We start from the raw sequence: 20,410 nt of genomic DNA, 5'->3' as shown, positions 1-20,410 counted from the left end.
ACAGCAGTTGGTACGCCTGCAAAACCAGATAATAAACATGTCCATAAAGAAATTTTTTTAAAAAAATCCTTTTTTTATTTAGGACAAAGAAATAATCTGACTTCACTTGTTTGCTCTTTCTGTGTAGATTTTGGGACGTGTTGAAATCCAAGCCAAACAACGACCTGTCCAGTGGTCTGGATGGAGAGGGCTGTGCACAGTTCTCTCCATCCATGCACAGCTTCACTCGGATCTGCAGCGACGTTCCCTGTCCTTTCACGTATCCTTGAATCTGTCAGACGGACGCTCCTCCCACCTCCTCCTCTTCAGTGAGCCCCAGCACAGCACTGCAGGACCACCACTCTACCCAATGTAGTTTCTCTTTGCAATTTGATCTACAAATAAACGATTATCTGACACAATAACTTGTTGTGAGTGAAGTAATACATGCTCATTTGAATACAGTATGTATAAAAGAAAGTAACCAAGCCTATCAGTGCATTATTATAATAAAGTTCATAAAATGTCATTACAAATCTAGAAAAAAATGTGGATAAAAGATAACACAATATAAACATTTATCAACAGCAATAATCAAAAACAATAATGTTAAAATGATGATTAAAAGAGAGTCATAAGATTACATATTACATTACAAATATAAAAACAATCAAATAATGGCTGATATGTACAAGTGTGAGATCCGTTTTTGTGATAATCCATTCTTTGAACTGGACTTTGTTTTAAACTTCCAGACCCTCACTAACACACCCAACAGAGTTTCACAGTTTAGTGGCTGTGACAGAAAGATCCATCTTATCTGGACAGAAATTCAATAGGTTGTGATGTCCTCTTGAAAATGTCTCTGTGGGAGATATTATGTTCTGTAGAAGCCTTTAGGTTTGGGGCTGAAACAAAACAAGTCACAGGTTTCTTTTTGAGTCATTGAAAGAGACACAGAGGTACAAAAGCAAAGTAAAGATGTTGACTGTATTAATTTCTTTATAAAACTTGTGGCTAAATGGTTCGGTGCTAATGACTGTGAATGTGTGTCTTGAGTAATTTTACATGTCCAGGAAATGGTTGATACGTACGTTTTGCATTGGCAGAGGCGACGCCTGAGGTGTGTCATCTTCTGCTCATGTCATCAGAGAGAGAGAGAGACATAACTCTTAATGTCACATTGATAAACCAGTGCGATCGAACAGAAAGGAATAGGAATGGTTTAATTGTACTTGTCTGCGTCGGTAGAGGATGAATACCAGGATGAGCAGGAGGATCACGATGACTGTGACACTACATATGACCACCAGCATCCACAAACTCATTTTGGGTTCTGTGTACAGTAGAAACAGATAGGCATCAAACAGTATACACAGAGCACATCATATACATCTTTCTGTTGTGAAAGAGATTGTGGCCATGAGGTCATACTTCCTGCTCTCTTCTCACTTCCTGCACTCACCGATCTTCAGCATTATCTCAGCCGACGTCAGCCGTGTGTTTTTCTGCCACAGCTCACATCTCCACTTTCCGCCAGCTCCTGTCCCCACTTCCGGGATGGTGAGGTGGGCGGGGTGACGGTCAGATGTCAGAGACGTCAGGGACAATTGTCCAGGCGGAAACCATTTCAGTTGTAGGTCAGAGGGCAGCGGATGGCCGAGGCTGCAAGTCAGGTTGAGCTGCTGGCCAGAAATTAACTCCGTTCCTGGAGAGGAGATGACTGAATAAACAGAAAGAGAGAATGAGAAGACCTGGCAGGCTTGAAAAAGCATGTGCTCTCCTTTCCTCTACATTAACTATCTGAATCTGACTGAGCATCTGTTGCTGCAGTGTGCCAGCCGAACCTGCCAAACTTTGACAGGAGAACACTAGTTTAAAAAAACTAAGAACAGAAATAGCCGAACATGACAACATCAATGTGAACAGCGCCCAAACATTCAGTTGCAGAAACATATTTAATAGACAAAAGTAAATTAAATGTTGTTTGGTAGACGGTGGTCGTGATTCCAGGGGTTCCACGTTGGAGAAAACCACAGAAGTAGCAGCGGGACTCTCGAGAAATTTAGTCAAGCTTGGAGGTCATAGAGAAAATCCGGGGAGCCATATTTGCAGGATAGTCCCTGTTCTTGAAGTCAGATTGGTGGACTTGTTTCAATGTTTCTGGTTAAATATTTACTCAGATAAAAATGAGCAATGTTTGTTTTAAATCATAAATACTCAGAACAGTCCAATTAAAATGAATTGTGTTATCACACTCTAATGGTGGAGGGAAAGTGTGCTATACTCCATAAAAACAAGTGGAGCTAGACAAGTGTATTAGCCACTGAATTAAAAATGTCACACCAGGGACACTTCCAGAATAAACTGCAGCAGAGAGATGAAAACACGTGCGCGGTACAACAGAGCAGAAGCAGCGAGGAGACAAAGAAACAACTGTCTCCAACTTCTGAGTGACAATTAAGAAGGAAAAAAAGAAACTGGGCATTAAGAAGATAAATAAGAACACTGCGATAACAAAAGCACAAGCAAAAAATAAATCAAATAAATCACATGACGGATGTGAGTGCATCACAGAGCTGGGCTTGTACAAAGCAATTTATTTTTGACTTACTTTGCAGCACCTTTACGTGTACAGTCCTCTTCAGAGTCACCCCATTTTTAAATTCTACGGTGCACACGTAATCTCCTTTGTCTTCTTCTCTCCCTTGATTTCTAGTCAAAGACAGATTTCCTTTTTTAGGGTCTGGTACAGGGCGCAGTCCTTTGTCTTGGTCGGCCACCCAGGTCAATCGATCCTCCAGAGAGAGTGAGAAGAGCCTCTGTGGACTCAAGCCCAGTTCAGGGACAAAGTGCCATTGAACTTTTTGGATGTCCTTGGCTTTGATTTGTTCCCAGGAGATGTGAGCAGGAAAGGAACAGGGCACGGTGAGAGGCCAGGATGTAGACGTATATTGGGGATGTAAAGAAGCCGGGGAGAGGTCTACAGAGGAAAACAAGAGAGATGGCGAAGTTATCTTCAGGCTGAGGGTACATTACTGTTAAACAAATGCTTACAGTGCATGCGCATGAACAGTAACCCACCCAAAACCGTAACAGAAACTTTAGCTGTGGTCTCTTTCTTATCATTTGTGACAACACAAGTCCACTGGCCGCTGTCTTGGCTTGTGGCTTTCACAATGTGGGGCCCTCGACTGTGTGGAATTTTCACTCCCGAGGGACTCAGCCACTGTATCTCTGGGTCCTTGTGACCCTGAAGACGTTGTGCGTCGCAGGACAAAGACAGCAAGTCCCCCAACAGCACAGGGGCGGATGGATCAACACTTACTAGGAAACAGAATAGAAATTATGAACATTACTATAGGTTTGACTCTTTCTTAAAGTGGTAGGTAATTTCATATTTTGACTTATATGTGGAGGTACATTTGCATCAAGTAAACAAAGAACAGAAATACAGCAGCAGTTGGGTAAAAACCTGCTAAAATGTTCTCAAGTAAAAGAACGGCCTTGTTGTTTAACTTGACGGCCATGTTTATAGGTTTTCCTTTAAAAAGACAAACGATTGTAGAGCTTTACAAGTTCAACCCACGGCATGAAAACAGGACACACATTAAAATTACGCGCTATTTTGAATAACACAGTTTATACAAACAAACACTAGATTTGATCAAAATATATCTGCCTATAGATTATGTCAACAACTACATGAATTACTTATGTAAAAAAGTTATTTCAAATGAAAACGTAGCAGGGCGACTGAACTGATCATCTCATTCTAACTCTTACCGTTGAGTTTGAGAAGTTTGTACGTCGTTATGAAAGTGTCAGCACGTTTAAAGAGAAACGTCCCAAAGTCTTCTTGTTGGATGTCTTTGATGATCAGTGAGTTGTCAGACAAAGACAGCCGGTCTTTCCAGCGTTCATCTGCCAGGGAGGATTTAAATGGTTGTTACTGTCAAATGGACCTTTAGTTGTGTCACTATATCTGCAAATAGCTCAATGCACTGTTCACCTGAAGAGGTCTTTTTTCCGCCTAAGGGATTGCACCAGGCAAGAGTAGGGCCATCCTCTCTATCAAATATCCAGTACACATAAGACTTTTGTAAATTTATCCCCCCTGTAGGCTGAAGGGTCACCGTTTCTCCCACTCGAGCATATATCACCTCTGCTGCCCCTAAGAGAGCGAGAAGGGTGTTATTTGTTGCTGCACAAAACCAAACAATCCTCAAGTCAAAAATAAATAAATCATCTGCAGTCAGGGTGTCTCACCTGTTTGTGACATGAGCGCAGCCAGGAGGAGGACAACGGAGTGAATCGCATTCATCATTTCAGTCACACGTCTGAAAAAAAGTTTGTTTTAAAAAATACAGATATTTATATACTTTCTGTACGATGATAATAATAATAATACATTTGATTTGATCTGAGAACTTTCTCACGTTTAAGTCAAACAACAAAACAACAACCTATATCTATATATATATAGAATAGAGCATGTACAGTGGGAAAAGAAGTGGACCAAGTATGGAGCCCTGTGGAACACATGTTATTATCACTAAGTAAGCTTTTTAACTGTTTAAAATATACCTTGACAGTTTAAACCAGGATTGTTATTTAGTTGACACTGTCAGCACAACTACTGCGTCTATAACTGCAGCATAGAGTTTAACTTTCCTTATTATAAACAAATAACTTGTTTCAAGGTTACATTTATGGACAGAAAATAAATAAAATAAGCATCAGAGCTCTCAGTGTGAATTAAGTTATTGACATACTTGGAATGAAATACTTGAAAAGTAAATGGATCTTGGAGAGACATACAGTCCTTTATTACCACCTTACTATGTTTTATTATTTATGTTTCAACTTTTGCTGCAAAGAGAAATCAGAATTCAGCAGGAAGCAAAGTTTGGTTTGAGGTGGTCTCAGATTTTAAGAGATTTGAGAAGATAAAAGAAACAGAGTTGAGAGAGTTGAGAGTAGGCGGCCTGTGGTGGGTTTTTGAATGAGAAGGAACCGGCAAACATCGGAGTGAAGAGAGACAGAGCGTACACTGGGTTGTGGTGGGCCTTGATTTAGTTAAGGTGCAGATTCTTATCCCAATCCTCCCTCTCTGCCTCTCACACCCCCTCTCTTCCTCCCCTGTTCCACGAAAGACGGATCTCTTCACACTTAAAAAGAGAGAAGAAATGAGACCACAGCAGCAGAAGCACACCTACAGTGGTTTAAAGGTACATGTTCCTCCCTTATCTCCCTCTCTTTCTCTTTCTCCCCTTCACTTTTTTATCTCTATGGTTTGTACAGTACGTGATATGCAAAAAACATATTTTCAACGACTTTTATTGTTGCTTTTATATTGATTTGACCCTTTGAAATAAAACATATAATTTAAGAGAAAAGAAAGAAAAACAATCAAAATCATAAATAAATGCCTACATTTGATTGGACTGTGAATCTAGCAAATTAAATAAAATCTCACATCCAAATCAATGCAGATTAGAACACTACTTATTAATGTTTATTAGGTGTTTTGTTTCAAGTTTAAATACATCATATTGTATAAATAGTAGACACAACGCGTGGCTTCTAATTTGCACTTGGTAATCAAAAAATACAATGTAATAAGATTGAGAAAATGATGGTCTCGAGTCCAACATAAGTTGCTTGTGCTTATTTGCATACTGGTAGACTTCCATTGACGTCTTTGTTATCTCTTGATGCATTGCAACACTTTTCAACAATGCATTTCCTCAGAGGTTACAGGATGTATTTGGTGTTGAAAAATATTTTCATGGTATAAAACATTAAAGTTTGGTGTCGGGGTCAAGGGGTCAAGGGGTCAAGGCACCAGCCATGAAAGCAATGTTCCAAGTGTGTGTCCGGCCAGAGACCTTTGTTGTATGTCATTCCTCCTCCCATTGTTTCCTGTCATTTCTCTTCTGTTCGCGATTCAATAGACGCATTTAATGCCCAAAAAATCTCTTCTAAAGTCTCTTTGTCTTACAATTAGAAGCAAACCTCTTTACAAACGATCTTTAAAATCCTGTGAAAAGAAGTTCTAGCCTTCTACATAAAAGAATCAGGATAAATATTTTAATTTATAAAGGTCACATTTTACTGTACTCATACCAACACAGACAGTGATAAAAGTCTGTTTATGGCTTTAAAATGTTATGATTGGCCGTCTGAGGCCTAGCACTTAAAATCAGTCAGTTACCTCAAGAAAGGCAACATTTAACAATCTGAGGGGATGTGTGTCCAGGAGACATGACACAAAACGGTTTACATGTGTTTCATATGTATCTGAGGATCAAGGACTGCAAACATGTGAAGAGAGATCATAAATAATGTTGCATTATATATTACAACTGAGATCAGGTTTGCAAAGGGAAGACCGGAGACAGAGTGATATTGACGACAGACAGATGCTGAAACCCAGAAAGGAAGATGGCCCTAACTGTAGTCAGGAAGTAGCTTCCACGAGAAGCAGAGATGAAGGGCGTTCCAACACAGAGGGAGGTGAATGGGGGGAAGAGAGCAAGCAGAAGAAAAGGAAAAGGACAAAGACAGGTCATTTTGGATTAAAGTGCATCTGCTGTTCACCACACAGAATTTAACATATTTTAAAAATACGTCTTAATGAATCATACACAAAAAAATATATATTTAAATGTCGGACCAAAAAATCTGTTGTCCATAATTTGCCGTTAATGGCATCCTAACATTTTTAGTTCAGATTGTCAGATGGTCAGGAAGGTCCAAATAAGATAAAAGCAAATTGTGTGATAGCGGTATAGCGATTGTGTGATTGTGTGATTGTGTAAATTGTGTGATAGCGGTATTTAATTTTGTGCTGTCCAGTGGTTGATTGTTTTTTGAATTTCAACAAAAAATAATTTGAGCTGTACTGATAACGTTATAATCTGTTTTTATGACGTTATTTAATTTCATTCATGATATATACTATATTGTAATATTTTTTTTATAGTTCTACTTCTTCTGTGTGCGTTTGAAAAACTTATCTTGTTTTTGCTGCTGTAATCAGATGAATATATAAAACTCTTTCTGCTCTTTCGACCCCGCTGGGCATTTTCAGATACAACAGGTTCATAATTAATAATTAGTACCAGGTAACAGAAAAAAAGGTTATACGATTATAAGAGTATACAGCAGTAAATTATTTTACATGTGAAAGTAAATTCATACTGTGCAAAACTTTTTTTTCAAAAAGTATACTCACATGTGTTGTTGAGTGCTCAGTGTCCCGCTCTGTTCTGTGATCTGGAGTCGGCTAGAAATGTTGAATATTTATCAGACAAACTGTTTTTCAACACGGTTGCACCTCCCTCGTCACCGATTGGTCTGGAAACAAAACACAAAGTCATCAACGAAAGCCGAAATCAGAATAATGATCTTTGATTGGTTGTTCCAGAGGAAGAGGGCAAGATCTCCTCTGACAGTATTCAGCCAAATCAATCACTTAATGTGTTAAAAATGTATGCTTGGTATTATAGCCTATCATATATTGTAGTCATGGTGCCATATATTAATCAGTACATTATGATGTATTCATGATACATTCATGATGTTCCTTTTTTACTTTTTATTCAGTCCAACAGAAAATCAAACAACTTATCTTATTTGGCTGCGTTTTGTTATTTGAGTTGCTGCCTGATAACTCCAGGGACTCATTATCTATCTTTAGCATGTTCTAAATAGCACATGGCAGCTTACGGCCTATTTTTTTTATAATTGCTCAGTTGATTTTCTCCATGTCATATAATTGTACTGATTTAGATACATAATTAGTGTATCCGAATTTAAGCCATGGAGCGCTGAACCAATCTTCACAAAAGCAGTTGAAAAAAAAAAGAATAAAAATGAAACAGAACGTGCTGTGAGGGGAAAATATAGTTGGAGGGAAACGTAAGAAATGTGATCATGTGCATTTAATATATACATATAAAACACAATAAATATTTTAGAAGAGTTCAAATCCTGAAAACATTTCATCTTCTCTTCTGGAGGATCAACTGTGTTCTCTTTGTTATTTCTTACACTTTGACCCACAAAACTTATTTTTCATTAAAATGTTCTTTATTGAATAACTTTAACATTAATAACATCATTGGATATTTATTTTTTTTTAATAAAAAATGGGAACATGATGTTGTGTAAAAACTGGAAGCATTGCTTTTCTTCAAATATACAAGATAAATGGATGCAAAAGTTGTATAGATTCTAGCGGGTGATCCGTTTTGCCGCCCGACAAACAAAAAGACTTTGCTCGCCATGGAACATCATGTCTCTTGTCAAAATAGTCAAACTGCTCTTACGTATGTGAAAACATTTATTGGAAAAATGCCGAAACAGAACCTGAACATTCTGGAACACGGACGATGGAAATTATGGAACACAGACAATCAAGAACGTGGAAATTCTGGAACCCAGAACACAAATATTCCGGGACGCAGTCGTTCCGATCCAACCAAAGCGATCTATATTTCCATCCCTGTTCGATAACTTGACATAAAAGCTGTATTCTCTTGTAACAGCGCTAAACATTCAAATTCAAAACACAGTTTTTTTTTGTAGCACCACACTTTGTGTGCATCATTTTAGACACATTTCCTTGTGTCATGTTTGAATGTTTTAAAACATAATTTGACTAGAATATAAATAAAGGTTTGAACAAGATCCCGCCAAACGGTCCGCACGGCTGGAAGGGATTAACAGTTCTGACTAAATGTTTTCATGTAATCAAATTCTTGCTTTCTGTTCCGATGAATTGGTATTTAATGATAATATACAAGCCAATCAGAATTAAAAAAGCAAATAAGAGCAGTCGGGGTTTTAATAAACAAACCCGTAAATACAAAGTGCAGCTTTCAGCTCCGTGATAACCAATATTTGTCCCTAAATAAAATATAGTCCTGTACTCATTGACAATTGTATTTTTTCTTTGTTCATGCGTTTTCCAAACAGAATAAGTAAAGTTCATTTTCAAGTAGACGTGCCTACAGTCTTGATCAAAATCAGTGTTTTACTTCACATTTCATTAAATAACATTATGTATTTTCGTGACATGGAAGAAAAGTGATTGTCAGTCATCCAGTGTGAAGTCAAGGTTACACTATGCATGACAAGTAGTTCTTGTCATTCTTTTTGGGTGAACGTACACCTGTGCGGGAGCCAAACATCTGCTCGTTCTTATCTCCACTTCTAACCTCCTGTAGAGTCTCGTCTGCACTCAATACGGCAGAAATACAACATCTGTGGCTCTCTGTTTGTTGTCTTCGTTTGTCTCAAACAGCCTATTGGGGACCTTACTGAAGTAAAGCACACAACTGCAACGATTGTCACTGTTACAATATCGCTTTACAACTGTACTGACAGGAGTGGAATCCTGAGAAGAGAAAAATCCTCATTTATACATTTCAAACCGATTGCAAGGTTTTAAAAAATGACTAAACGTCAATTAAACTGCAATGGCCCTAACAGTCGGCATTAGCTTATTTAAGTTTCTTTCTTTCATGCTAATCTTGATAACCATTAATACAGATGTGTATGAATACATACAATCAAAAAAGAAAGTTTGCCGAATGATATTGTTGTAGAAGTAAGAAAACACTACAATACAGATATTTCGAAGGCGTCAAGGTACAAGATTCATTTCAGCATCATATTTTCTTGTACCACATTGACACACACATTTTTAGGCATCCTAACAAATATAAATTTGTCCTGGAGCTGCAGAAAAACAGTGCTGAGGTGGTTTAGAAGCATGAACCACAACAAGGACAAAGCAACATCTCACACACGTCTCATGTGTCTCTCTGAGGTTTGTCTGCCTGCCTCTGTACTGCCTCCATGAAGGGCTCACACCTGCTTCTGTTGCCTCTGAGCTTGAAATGAAACCTTTTGTTTGCTCCTTAGAGTGAAACCCTTCAAGTCATGGCTGCTATACAGAGACATCTACCTACTTCTCGGGCCCAGCATACTTACTTCGGGAGCATCTGGACATAAATGTGTCGTAAAGAAGAGGTTCAAATTTGATGCTTTCTCAGTGGATACGTATGTGATTTAGATGGAAAACACCTGAAAGTGAGGACTCCCTCATTAGTCACTCAGCTAACGAGGGCGTACGGCCCACATCGTTTCATTACTGAAAGGTAAAAAGACAAAAAGTATAGGCCACAAGCAAGAAGGAAGGGGTGATTCACTTATTTCATATGTATCTCTGTGTTTTCTCATCCTCCATTCACTCCCTCTGAGGATTTCCCTCACCATGCAATCTCTATTTTCTGTGTCTGACTTGTTTTGTGTGTGTTTTAAAACCATTTCGAGTCAGACGAACGGCTTGCGATTCAACCGAGGCACGTAACCAAAACACTGGAGGATGTCTGAAGCCCTGCGTGTACGGGAAGGCACCGAGTTTGTGCTGCGTGTGTCTGTTCTGATGTTTCAGAAATAAACAAAATGTCAGTGGAAAAGACGTTGAGAATCAGAAACAAGTGACATTCTGTTCAATGGCTGAAAACATGTTTCACCATGTGGGGAAACTTCATTCAAGCTTCTTTGAAACTTCAGATTCGTGAAACAATAGCTGTGTCTCCCACGCACCACTTCGCCTCCATCATTCATACACATCAAGCTTATTTATGTTTGTTACTGTATCGTTTGTGGGCAGCTGCGTCGTTTGATTAGAATGGAAAAATACTATTTTTGTGAAAACAAAAGGCTGTCATGTTGTTGTCAAGTCATGTTTGAAATAATTGAAACTGCATTATCGGAAGATTGCATCATATTTCCCAAGAGCAAACAGTTTCTGTAAAGTTGTTGATCACATAAAGCTGATTTTCTGAAGTTAAATGATGACGTTTGGTTATTCCGTGAACCTGCTCTCTGCTAACGTTAACGCAGCAATAACTGTTTCTAAGTTGAAGTCACTACATCCGGTAAATAATCAGTCTGACCATGTTATTCATTTAATTACTGTCAGAATTAGACATCTCTAACAGGAGAGCTGTGCATGGAAGGTAGGAGTCATAGATACAAAGCACAGATTAAAAAGTAAACCCTATTGGAAGATATCTTTCAATAAAATACTTGCCTGCATGCAAACGCCCAATTTCCAATATCAAAGCGTCTCTGAACCTTTATTCACTGACGCACCAAAGTACATTCAGGTTTTATAAATGTATTATAATATTATCCTGTATAGTAAGTAAAGAAATGTTCAGCAGCAAAACTCTAAAATGAACTAAATGCAAAGTTTTTGATAATAAAATGCGTTTGCTCGAGCGCTCCAATAAGGCAACGGTTAAGACGCATCAAATAACCCTCACGTCTTGCTTCAATCAAAGCCGGTGATTTTTTTTTTTCACATATCATCTCTCCACTGACAACCATCAAATGAAGACAAAAATAACCTCTAATGTATTTTCACTGAGTAGTATTTGTATTACTTTATGTTAGATACTGTGATAGAGGACAATAGTTGTCTGCATGGAAGCTGCTGTGCTACAATGCAGTCGCCTTAATATAGATTAGAAATTTGATTATTGTTATATCTCTCTGAAATATAATTTATATTCCAAGCGCATGAATTACAAAAATAACTAATTATTATTCACAAGGCAATAATGTGCCAACACAGACAGTTTCAGTGTATTTCATCTAACTGCTAAACGCGCAGTGTCCGACATACACAGGTGCACACATCTACCTCACAGTGAAGCCTCTAGAACAGTTTAACCATCAGGTTTCATTTCCTGGTTCAATGCACTTTATTGTTGGCCTTCTGGGAAACATCGTCTCGCCTGGCAGTTTAACATTAAAGTTGCACACAAGTTTACCCACATGTGCGACGCTCAAGAGGCATCGCTCAACTTGTGAAATAACAAACTAGAAAATGTGTTAATTCAATCAGCGGCCGATCGGAGGTCCATCCAATGAACCGGTTACCAGAAGCTGTGTTGACGTCTGAAACCTGCGTACAAGCCAAGCTTAACGTGAGGGGGGTTGATAGAATGGTAAATAACATAGCAGGTGATCGTTTTCAATGTAAGGTTTGTGGATTATCTCAAAATCAAGCGTGCAGTTCGCACCTGCAGGTGCTGCCCAGGTGACTGTTTGTTCGCTGTCTCTTGGTGCTCCTTGGTGCTGATTTGCGAGAATCAAATGCTGCTGACTGGCATTTAACATAATCTGACACAAACTTGTGCCAAGTGTTAACATGGCTTCGTTTAACTAATAGGTACACTTTATATACTGTTTATCACGATGCTTTCAGGTACTGCACACATGCGCCTGATGGAATCAATGGAAATACAAGAGGGAGGGACACACACTGGTTCAGAAATATCAGTTTCGATTTGAATGATTGTGTGTGTGTGTGTGTGTGTGTGTGTGTGTGTGTGTGTGTGTGTGTGTGTGTGTGTGTGTGTGTGTGTGTGTGTGTGTGTGTGTGTGTGTGTGTGTGTGTGTGTGTGTGTGTTCATTTATGTAAGACAGACGATGAGAAAGAGGACTGAGTAATAGCCATGAAAAGGGAATCCTGTTGTCTCATATGTCGCACCCCAGGGTGAGAAAGATGTTATATTTTCATAACAGAGTCAGGGACACACAGCTTAGTAATGGCCGACAGAAGAGACACTGAAATACACACTGAGTAGCTCAATATGTATGTTTACATGCTCCTTGCCGCTCTGAGAGGGAGAAAAGAGGACGTTGCTTGTTTCTGTTGATGCAGTCCATCACACCGTTTCATTATGTTGTCTCTTTGCCAGAACACAGATAAAACAATGACTTTGAGCCTCGTCTGTGTTTGGAGACGTTATCGGACCAACTGTGTTTGTTTTACACAGTGCCCTGAATTTTGAGAAAGTGGAGCAAAACAATGGTCTTAAAGAAATAGTTTCTGATGACCAAACTTGGTTGTTTTATTGATCGACGCATCTGGTCACAGGAAACCAAGCTGATCATAAAAGGCCCCAAAAACAAGCAAAGGCATGAGGATCTCTGCATTATAGGTCTGTCAGAACTACAACAGGTAAAATACCTGCTGACATCTGCCGGTCACAGGCTTCAATCATTAACTGCAAACCTGCAACCAAATATTTAACATCCAAACTTAATACTAGTTGTTGTCTTTTTAAATTAATACTGAAATACAAAAAAATGCATAAACGTGTAATACACTTTTTCATTGCAGTAAACACTCCCAAATTAAATGTGTATTGTATTTGTTAATTGGAAAACAGATGTACGGGAAGAGTGCATCAACAAACTGAAATGTGCAAACAAAACAAATGAACCACAAGCATGTCTTCCACATGGACGGCATAGAATATTACATAAATATACATAATGTGGGCCGCGATGGGGGACTTCTGTTCACCTGACTCAATAGTTTTAGTGGTGGTGAAGAGAGAATGGCCGAACACAGAAGCGGTGAGCGGGTCTCTCTTGTGGCTACAATGCTGTAACACAGTTAGCATTAATGCACGCGGGTAAAAAGTAAAAAGCTTATTAGCTTTAATTATATTTAGTTCAATACAATTAAAAATACTTAATTTGTCCCTCAACACAAATAATTCATCGGCACACATGAAAACAATCCCAAAACTTGAAAAATGTGAGGAAAAAAGTTGAAATACAAAGAGTTAACAGCCAATCCGTCGCTGGCCAACACCACAAAGGAACGTTATAGAAAAATGTGCAAAATGTGCAAAAAGTAAAAGTGCATTTAAAAATGTATATCTCTGTGCCGAGCCTGTTCAAGTCTTACAGCTGCTGGCTAGTAGAAGTATAATATGTATTTCTAAAATCATGTTAAATCTTCCATTTTATTATGTCCTGAAAAATGAAACACAAAACATTTGCTGTGTTCACGGCCATAAAATAAGAAACAAATCATGTGATTCATATGTTTATAATATACAGACCGTCGTCTTTGAGATACCTTCACCAAACATTTTGGCTTTTCAAGCTTTGAAATACCTTCAGGACTGAACAACAGTAATAGTGTTTGTAAAATATATTTCAAAATGCATAACCATTTATTGGTTTTATTTCAGATTACTTGAAGTAACTCATTTGGAAAAATATTACGGTAAACAAACATAGACTCTAAAGTTTTATGGATATTGTCTTTCTTCAGTCAGATTGGATGAAACTTTTGTTTTAAGTTAAAAACATCTGCACCAAGCTCACATTGTTTACAATTTGATTATTGAGCGTCTTGTTGTGTTTTTTGAGTCACATTTATATTTGTCGTATACCACATTAATACGTCGACTATGACAAGCACATAGGTGTCAACAGTATACACCACATTTCTTAGGGAATTATCAAAAGCACATTGAAAGCTATTTTTTAAATCAGACCACAGTGTCATTCTCCCAATTATAAAGACTCAGTAAGTCAGGAAGAGCTTCTGACATATTTCTTCTGAACTATTTCAAATATCTCGTCAAATGAGAAAAGCTTCAAAAGCTTTAAAGCTACAACAATCGTCGTTCCTGTTTGACAGTTTGAAGGCCTCAAGGTTTCGCTCCAATAGCTGACGCCAACAGTTAACAGGAACAATATGTAGATTCAACACTCACTATCGCCTTGTTCAACACTTTTTATATTTCCAGTGAATTAGTTTGATTTCCACTCGAGTACAGAAACCCATGGTTTGCTAAATCAACAAAATGTCACTCCCGTTGTTGCATAAGTTCTGAACTTTACACTTCAAGAAACTGAACAACAAAGAATTCTATTTTGAGCGTTTCTGACTTGAGATTTTGAAATCCTTCCTGAGGAACATTACAACACAAAGAGGATCAGGTGCAATAAACACATCGAGGCTGACACATTAAAACAATGATTTAAGGCTAGTGATCAAACAAGCAAATCATGCGGCAGCGCTTCACTCGATCCAAGTCATCTGTGCTTCTATCAGATTAATATCATGAGGCATTCAGCCAGAACTGTGGAGATATTCTGGCTTCTTGTCCAATTGTAATTGTATGAGATCATTTGTGCCACAGATTACAAACACGATAGAAGAAACCAAACCAAGGCCAAGACAACACAGGGCAGTGTAATGAATGAAAGACAAAGCGTTTTAAACATGTGGCCCGAGGCGAGACCAGGTCAAGTGGTACAGCTTTGACCCTCAGTGCTCTTTGCTTCTGTCGAGGAGAGCGCAGCTCAGGTAGCGCTGGTCAGTATTTGGAGAAACATTTCTTCCCTCATCGACAAACATGTTGCTATGCTGACTCATGTATCTTCTCCCAGCAACAATATCCCTTAAATCAGCTTTTAAAACAAGTAGAACACTGACTGTATATGTACAGTATGTTTAGTACTCACATGTGATGTTCTCTGAGCAGCGATGCGTGGAGATCTGACATTTGGTAGACTGCATGCACTGCAGCAGGTTGCTCTTTCACACACACACACACACACACACACACACACGCACACACACGCACACACACACACACACACACACACACACACACACACAAACTCACACAGGAAGTAAGACACCACTACGATCCCATCCTTGTTATGTGGATTACAAAGATTTGGGTTTACATGGTCTCACACACACACACACACACACACACACACACACACACACACACACACACACACACACACACACACACAGCAATGTAGAGGTTTTTGAAAAGGTTTATTTTACAGAATTCCTTAACTCATAAAATGCATCATGTATTTATGTATGTATTATGTATGTGTGCATCTATGTATGTATGTTGGTATGTATGAATGTCGTTGGTGGTCTTGTGTTACTGTGTGTAACAGGTGTTTACTGTGTGTTTAATTACTTGTAGCACTGCACTGGTGTCAACATCTGCTTTGTTTCTGCACCAGTTGTGGGGAATTCAGGGCTTCTGAACCAATGCAGGCGCAGTTTAAAAGCTGTTTGATATTATGTTGAACAAGGTCAAAGTTATAATCTTAAACCTTTATTTTTTTTCGGCGCTCCCTCCACTGTTTTGAAATTATGCAAACACACAGGAAATAATGCACATTTAACTTTTTGTGATGTTATCTCATGGATAGAAGCCTCCCTGCTCCTTTATGTGGATTAACTGTTTTTTCTCCCAAATTTGCTTTTGGGCCTTATACTTTAACAATACGCTCTAATCTTGAAGTTACAACCCACTGTAAAAAACTAAGTATACAAAGACATCTGCCAAAAACACAGACACACAAGTAAGAAAGTATCTCAAAATCAGTTGCATTTATTTTTCAACAGAAAGCACATTCCAAGTTGACAATTCTGTATTCAAAGATATTCTAAACGCGTTAACATGGAGCATAAACGACAGAAACAAGCACAGACTGTTGTGCGCTCCCTTGCAGTGGAGAAGCCGATTTGCATTCAGTTCACTGGTTATATTTGGTGAAAAAGCTCAAAGTGCCCACATCATTACATTTGATTTTTATTAACATCTTGAGCATTCAAAAGCCAATTTACATTCATAACGCATTCACACTGACGTTCTCTTTCATTCGCTCTCTCTTTATCTTTATCTATTCCTCACTTTCCCTTCCTCTCAATCTCTCTCTCTTTCTCAAAGTCTGTCTTTCCTTTCTTCAATCTGTCTTTCATGTCACAGCATTAGCAGGGGCGGCAGAGGGGGAGCTGATGGCTTCTCTCTCCGGCGTCCTTGCTGCGGTTTTGCTGCAGCTGCTGGGCTGCGATAAAGAGAGGAAAGAAGAGAAGTTTCACACTAATTACGACACAATAATGAAGCACTTGGTAAAAGGCACAGTGAAAATGAAGGTCAAACAGTCATTAATATAAAGTGAATAGAGTCTATTAGAAAGCATCTGTAAAGTGAATAGATATAACTGGAGAGGGGATAAAGTCATTTCTTTACGAGATAGAAGCAAGTTAAGAACATTTACCAGTCACACTGGCAGTAGTTCTTTGGCTTCAGTGGCTGTCTGCCAGTCTTCATCGCTTGAAATTTTCTCTGTAGCAGGAAAAAAAAAAAAATCAAATTATAATTTTATTGTTTTCCTCGGTAACCCATCTTCCTCCATCCCACCTACTAATTTCACTCGACAAAGCGGCATATGAAGATCCCCTGGATGATTTTCATGACTCACCTTCTTTCTTTTGAGCCTCTTGCACAGGACAATGACAATGACTATGAGGAGAACCACAGCCAGGCAGCCGACTCCCACTGCAACCCACACCCACCAGCTGAGGCCCAGCAGCAGATCAGCAGGTGGAGGGTGAGTGACACCTGGTTGAGCCATGAAAACAGACCAGTGCAGGTGATGAATCCCTTTTGTATGTATGTGCTCATTGAGGGTTTACCCAAACAAAAACGCAAGCGGTACTCACAGTTGTGGCAGGTTGGCACGAGGACGTCCTTTGGGCCTGCGGGAAGGGGTCTCAGGGGAGGGGGTGGTGCAGCTGTTTCAGGAACAGGTCCTTAAGGTAAAAGCACAGCCCATCTTGCTTGTGGCCACATCGGTAGCTTTTGTCTCGCATGGTTAAAACCATATTTAAAGACTTTGGTAAAAGCCAGCGTCCTACCTTGAACCTTGACGGCTAGGCTTTGATTGTACCTCCCCCCGTCTTGGGTGAACCTACAATGCCAGGTCCCTGCATCAGAGCGGGTTACAGATTTGAGTGACCCTGAGTGTGGACTTCCATCTGGTCTCGTCCAGCTCACTCTAGAGTCTCCATCCAGACCTTTCACCTCACAGTGGAGCGTGGCCTCACTGCCCTGCTGGAGTTCGGCAGAGGGGCTGGCCCGGACTGACACAGAGAGGGACAACAGATGGTGAGGACCACAAAGAGAGAGGAGAGGCCATGCTGGACGAAGGACTTCACCCAGATCATCGGGAATGTGACGCATCCTTACGACATCACGTGAAGACTTAAATGAAAATGTGTCACTTTTCTTGCACAAATGACCACACCTCTGTAGACTGAAACGTGTGAATTTCAGGGATGTTAAATTAGGAAATGAAAGTGGCTTGCCATCAAGTATACACTGCTGAGCTTGTGAAAACTGTCGGAGGAAGCTTCAGAAAGTTTGAAGAAATAACCCTGCAGGTCTGTTACAGACTGGGGTTTGTTTTAAATATGTAGAAGTTTATCAGGCAGGAATAACCCTTTAAGGCATTTAATGTGTGTATATATATATATATATATATATATATATATATATATATATATATATATATATATATATATATATATATATTAATATATATATATATTAATATATATATATATATATATATATATATATATATAAATATATATATATATATATATATATATATATATATATATATATATATAAATAAATTGTGTGTGTATATAATCTTTTGTCTTTTGAATTAATTGCCCACATATATTTTCAATACATTTGCTGTAGTTATTCTGATGAGTGCTGCTCACCTGAGACTACCAGAAGTGTGTGTTCATGACGCTTCCCATCTGCCTTGCAAATGAACTTTCCGGCATCTTCTTTCGTCACGGCAGAGATCTCTAGCTCTGTTTGCGACTTCACCTTTGAATTTCTGGCAAGATTACTTGAACCTAAAGCAGAACGGACATGTTGTGTAATGAACAACAGGGACGTTCCTAAAACAATATATTGTGTAACAGGTCATTTAAATTATTTGTTTGTGTTTTCAAACAAATTGTCTCAAGTCTGTCTGTACCTTTGCGAGGCCACGCGTGCTTCTCAGAAAGACTATGCAGCAGGTTGTTTCCGTGATACCACTCCAGGATGTGAGTGTATTTGTCTACTCCACACTCTAAGGTAGCCTTGTTCCCTGGATGTGTGAGGATCACTTTGGCTGCACCATGAAGTGCACCAAGCACTGAAGAGAGAGGATCACATTCATGAAGCACATTTCACGATGACATATTCACAAGAGAATAGCACAAACTCTGCGTATCTAGACATCTTATTGTTATAGGTTACTGCTTTGCGTTGGAGATAAAATAATGAGTATGAAGGGCAATTGATCAGGTTAAATTTGAGAGTATTTCTTTTAGCCTCATACACATGAAGGGACAATTGATTATTTTAGTAGAAGTATTTTAACTTACCAAATCCAAACCACACGATTGTCTTCATTTTAAAAGTTGGATCTAACCAGAAAAAGTAAGACAAATGTACATTGGTCAAGACGAAAGTATTTAAGGAAAAACAAATTGAATGCAGTGGTTCACGATACCACACACAGCTCCTGTTTGAGACATGCATTTCACCAAAAAGCATGATGCCTAACCACCGAGTTAGCGCTCTACTTCCTTCCTCTCTACCTCGTGAATTAAAATGTTTAATCTTCGTAGACTTGCATACAAAACAAACCAAATGTCACCAGAAGAATTCTGCCGTGTTTTGGCCCGTCCAGATGCTTCACTGGAGATCAAATCTGGTCTGATGGTTCATCAGAAATAAAAAGTTTGTTATATAATAAATGTGCAGATTTCTTGTCATTAAGGCAAACAAATCAAAAATAATTCTCATAAAATGTCTGTTTTCTTTGAGTTTCATGAATTTGAAAGGTTTAAGAATTAATTTCAGCAAGCTTGAATAAGGATTTTATCCGTCCAAATAGTTAATATATATAATTGTAATAATTATAAAACTAAAAACTGTCTTTGGACATATTATCAATATTTTTTGCCTCACTGGGCCAACAACAGTTTCAAATTGAGAAAAAAAATCATTCATCTTAAAATCAGATCGACGTTTATAGATTTGAGGCTTTTGCACATGGGCACGCACATATTTCCGCTTCACATTTAATCTCGGCTCCAACACTCAATTCTAAACAAATTGTGTTTTGATTACATTTTTTTGATTATGAGAGGACACACAATAGCAAGCTGTAAAGTGTATATTATACAGATTTTACGAATGTGGTTATGTTAAGTTTGGAAAACATCAGAAGCTTCAGAACAGTCACATTAAATCCAATAACAGCCGTTTACAATATAAAACTTGATTTTATCGTCAAGTTTGAGATCTTACCTTAATTTCTAAGCAGTGCAGTAGTTACTGATGGCCAAAATCTGTCCTCATCCTCGCTCTGCTTCACTTCATCGAAAACAAAAGCACAAGCATGCAAAAACAGTAGAAGGCGGAAGACTTCTCAGAAGAAACATGCAGTCTGGAGCTGCAGGCCTGTGCCTCGCTCTCATGGGCTCAGCTCTTTGTGGGTTCAGCTCTTCATGCCTGTGCTGTGTCGTAAACTAGGCCAGGGATTCTGTTCGTAGTAGCTTTGACATGAAGCTGAGAAGACAATAGTATACAAATAACTTCAACACAGGGATTAACTTCTTCGATCTCAACGACGATTCGTGTCAAAATCACATATAAAAACTAAACACAGAAGCGAATACGCTCAATGTAACGGT

The 20,410-nt window shown here is 38.7% G+C and overlaps 2 protein-coding genes across 2 annotated transcripts; both read right to left on the bottom strand.

Annotated features, from left to right (window-relative positions):
* Window positions 1-627: 627 nt before the first annotated feature.
* cd4-1 (CD4-1 molecule) lies at window positions 628-4,303 on the bottom strand. Its single transcript, XM_068569733.1, has 9 exons — window positions 4,249-4,303; window positions 3,992-4,153; window positions 3,766-3,903; window positions 3,064-3,306; window positions 2,594-2,962; window positions 1,445-1,702; window positions 1,215-1,315; window positions 1,074-1,114; window positions 628-887 (listed from the first exon to the last, which is right to left on the bottom strand). Exons 1-9 carry the CDS (start codon window positions 4,301-4,303, stop codon window positions 857-859), a joined length of 1,398 nt encoding a protein of 465 aa, XP_068425834.1. The 3' UTR covers window positions 628-856.
* Window positions 4,304-16,313: 12,010 nt separating this feature from the next.
* LOC137781666 (sialoadhesin-like) lies at window positions 16,314-20,258 on the bottom strand. The gene is made up of 9 exons (XM_068570566.1): window positions 20,025-20,258; window positions 19,094-19,135; window positions 18,700-18,861; window positions 18,434-18,574; window positions 17,558-17,782; window positions 17,363-17,452; window positions 17,122-17,261; window positions 16,918-16,985; window positions 16,314-16,704 (listed from the first exon to the last, which is right to left on the bottom strand). Exons 2-9 carry the CDS (start codon window positions 19,119-19,121, stop codon window positions 16,620-16,622), a joined length of 939 nt encoding a protein of 312 aa, XP_068426667.1. The 5' UTR covers window positions 19,122-19,135; window positions 20,025-20,258; the 3' UTR covers window positions 16,314-16,619.
* Between the last annotated feature and the right edge of the window lie 152 nt (window positions 20,259-20,410).

This window comes from Clinocottus analis, unplaced genomic scaffold, assembly GCF_023055335.1.
Source record: "Clinocottus analis isolate CAN_PGR_092001 unplaced genomic scaffold, fCliAna1.0.p SCAF_9, whole genome shotgun sequence".
Taxonomy (NCBI): Eukaryota; Metazoa; Chordata; class Actinopteri; order Perciformes; family Cottidae; genus Clinocottus; species Clinocottus analis.
This window is presented reverse-complemented; position numbering and strand designations above follow the sequence as displayed.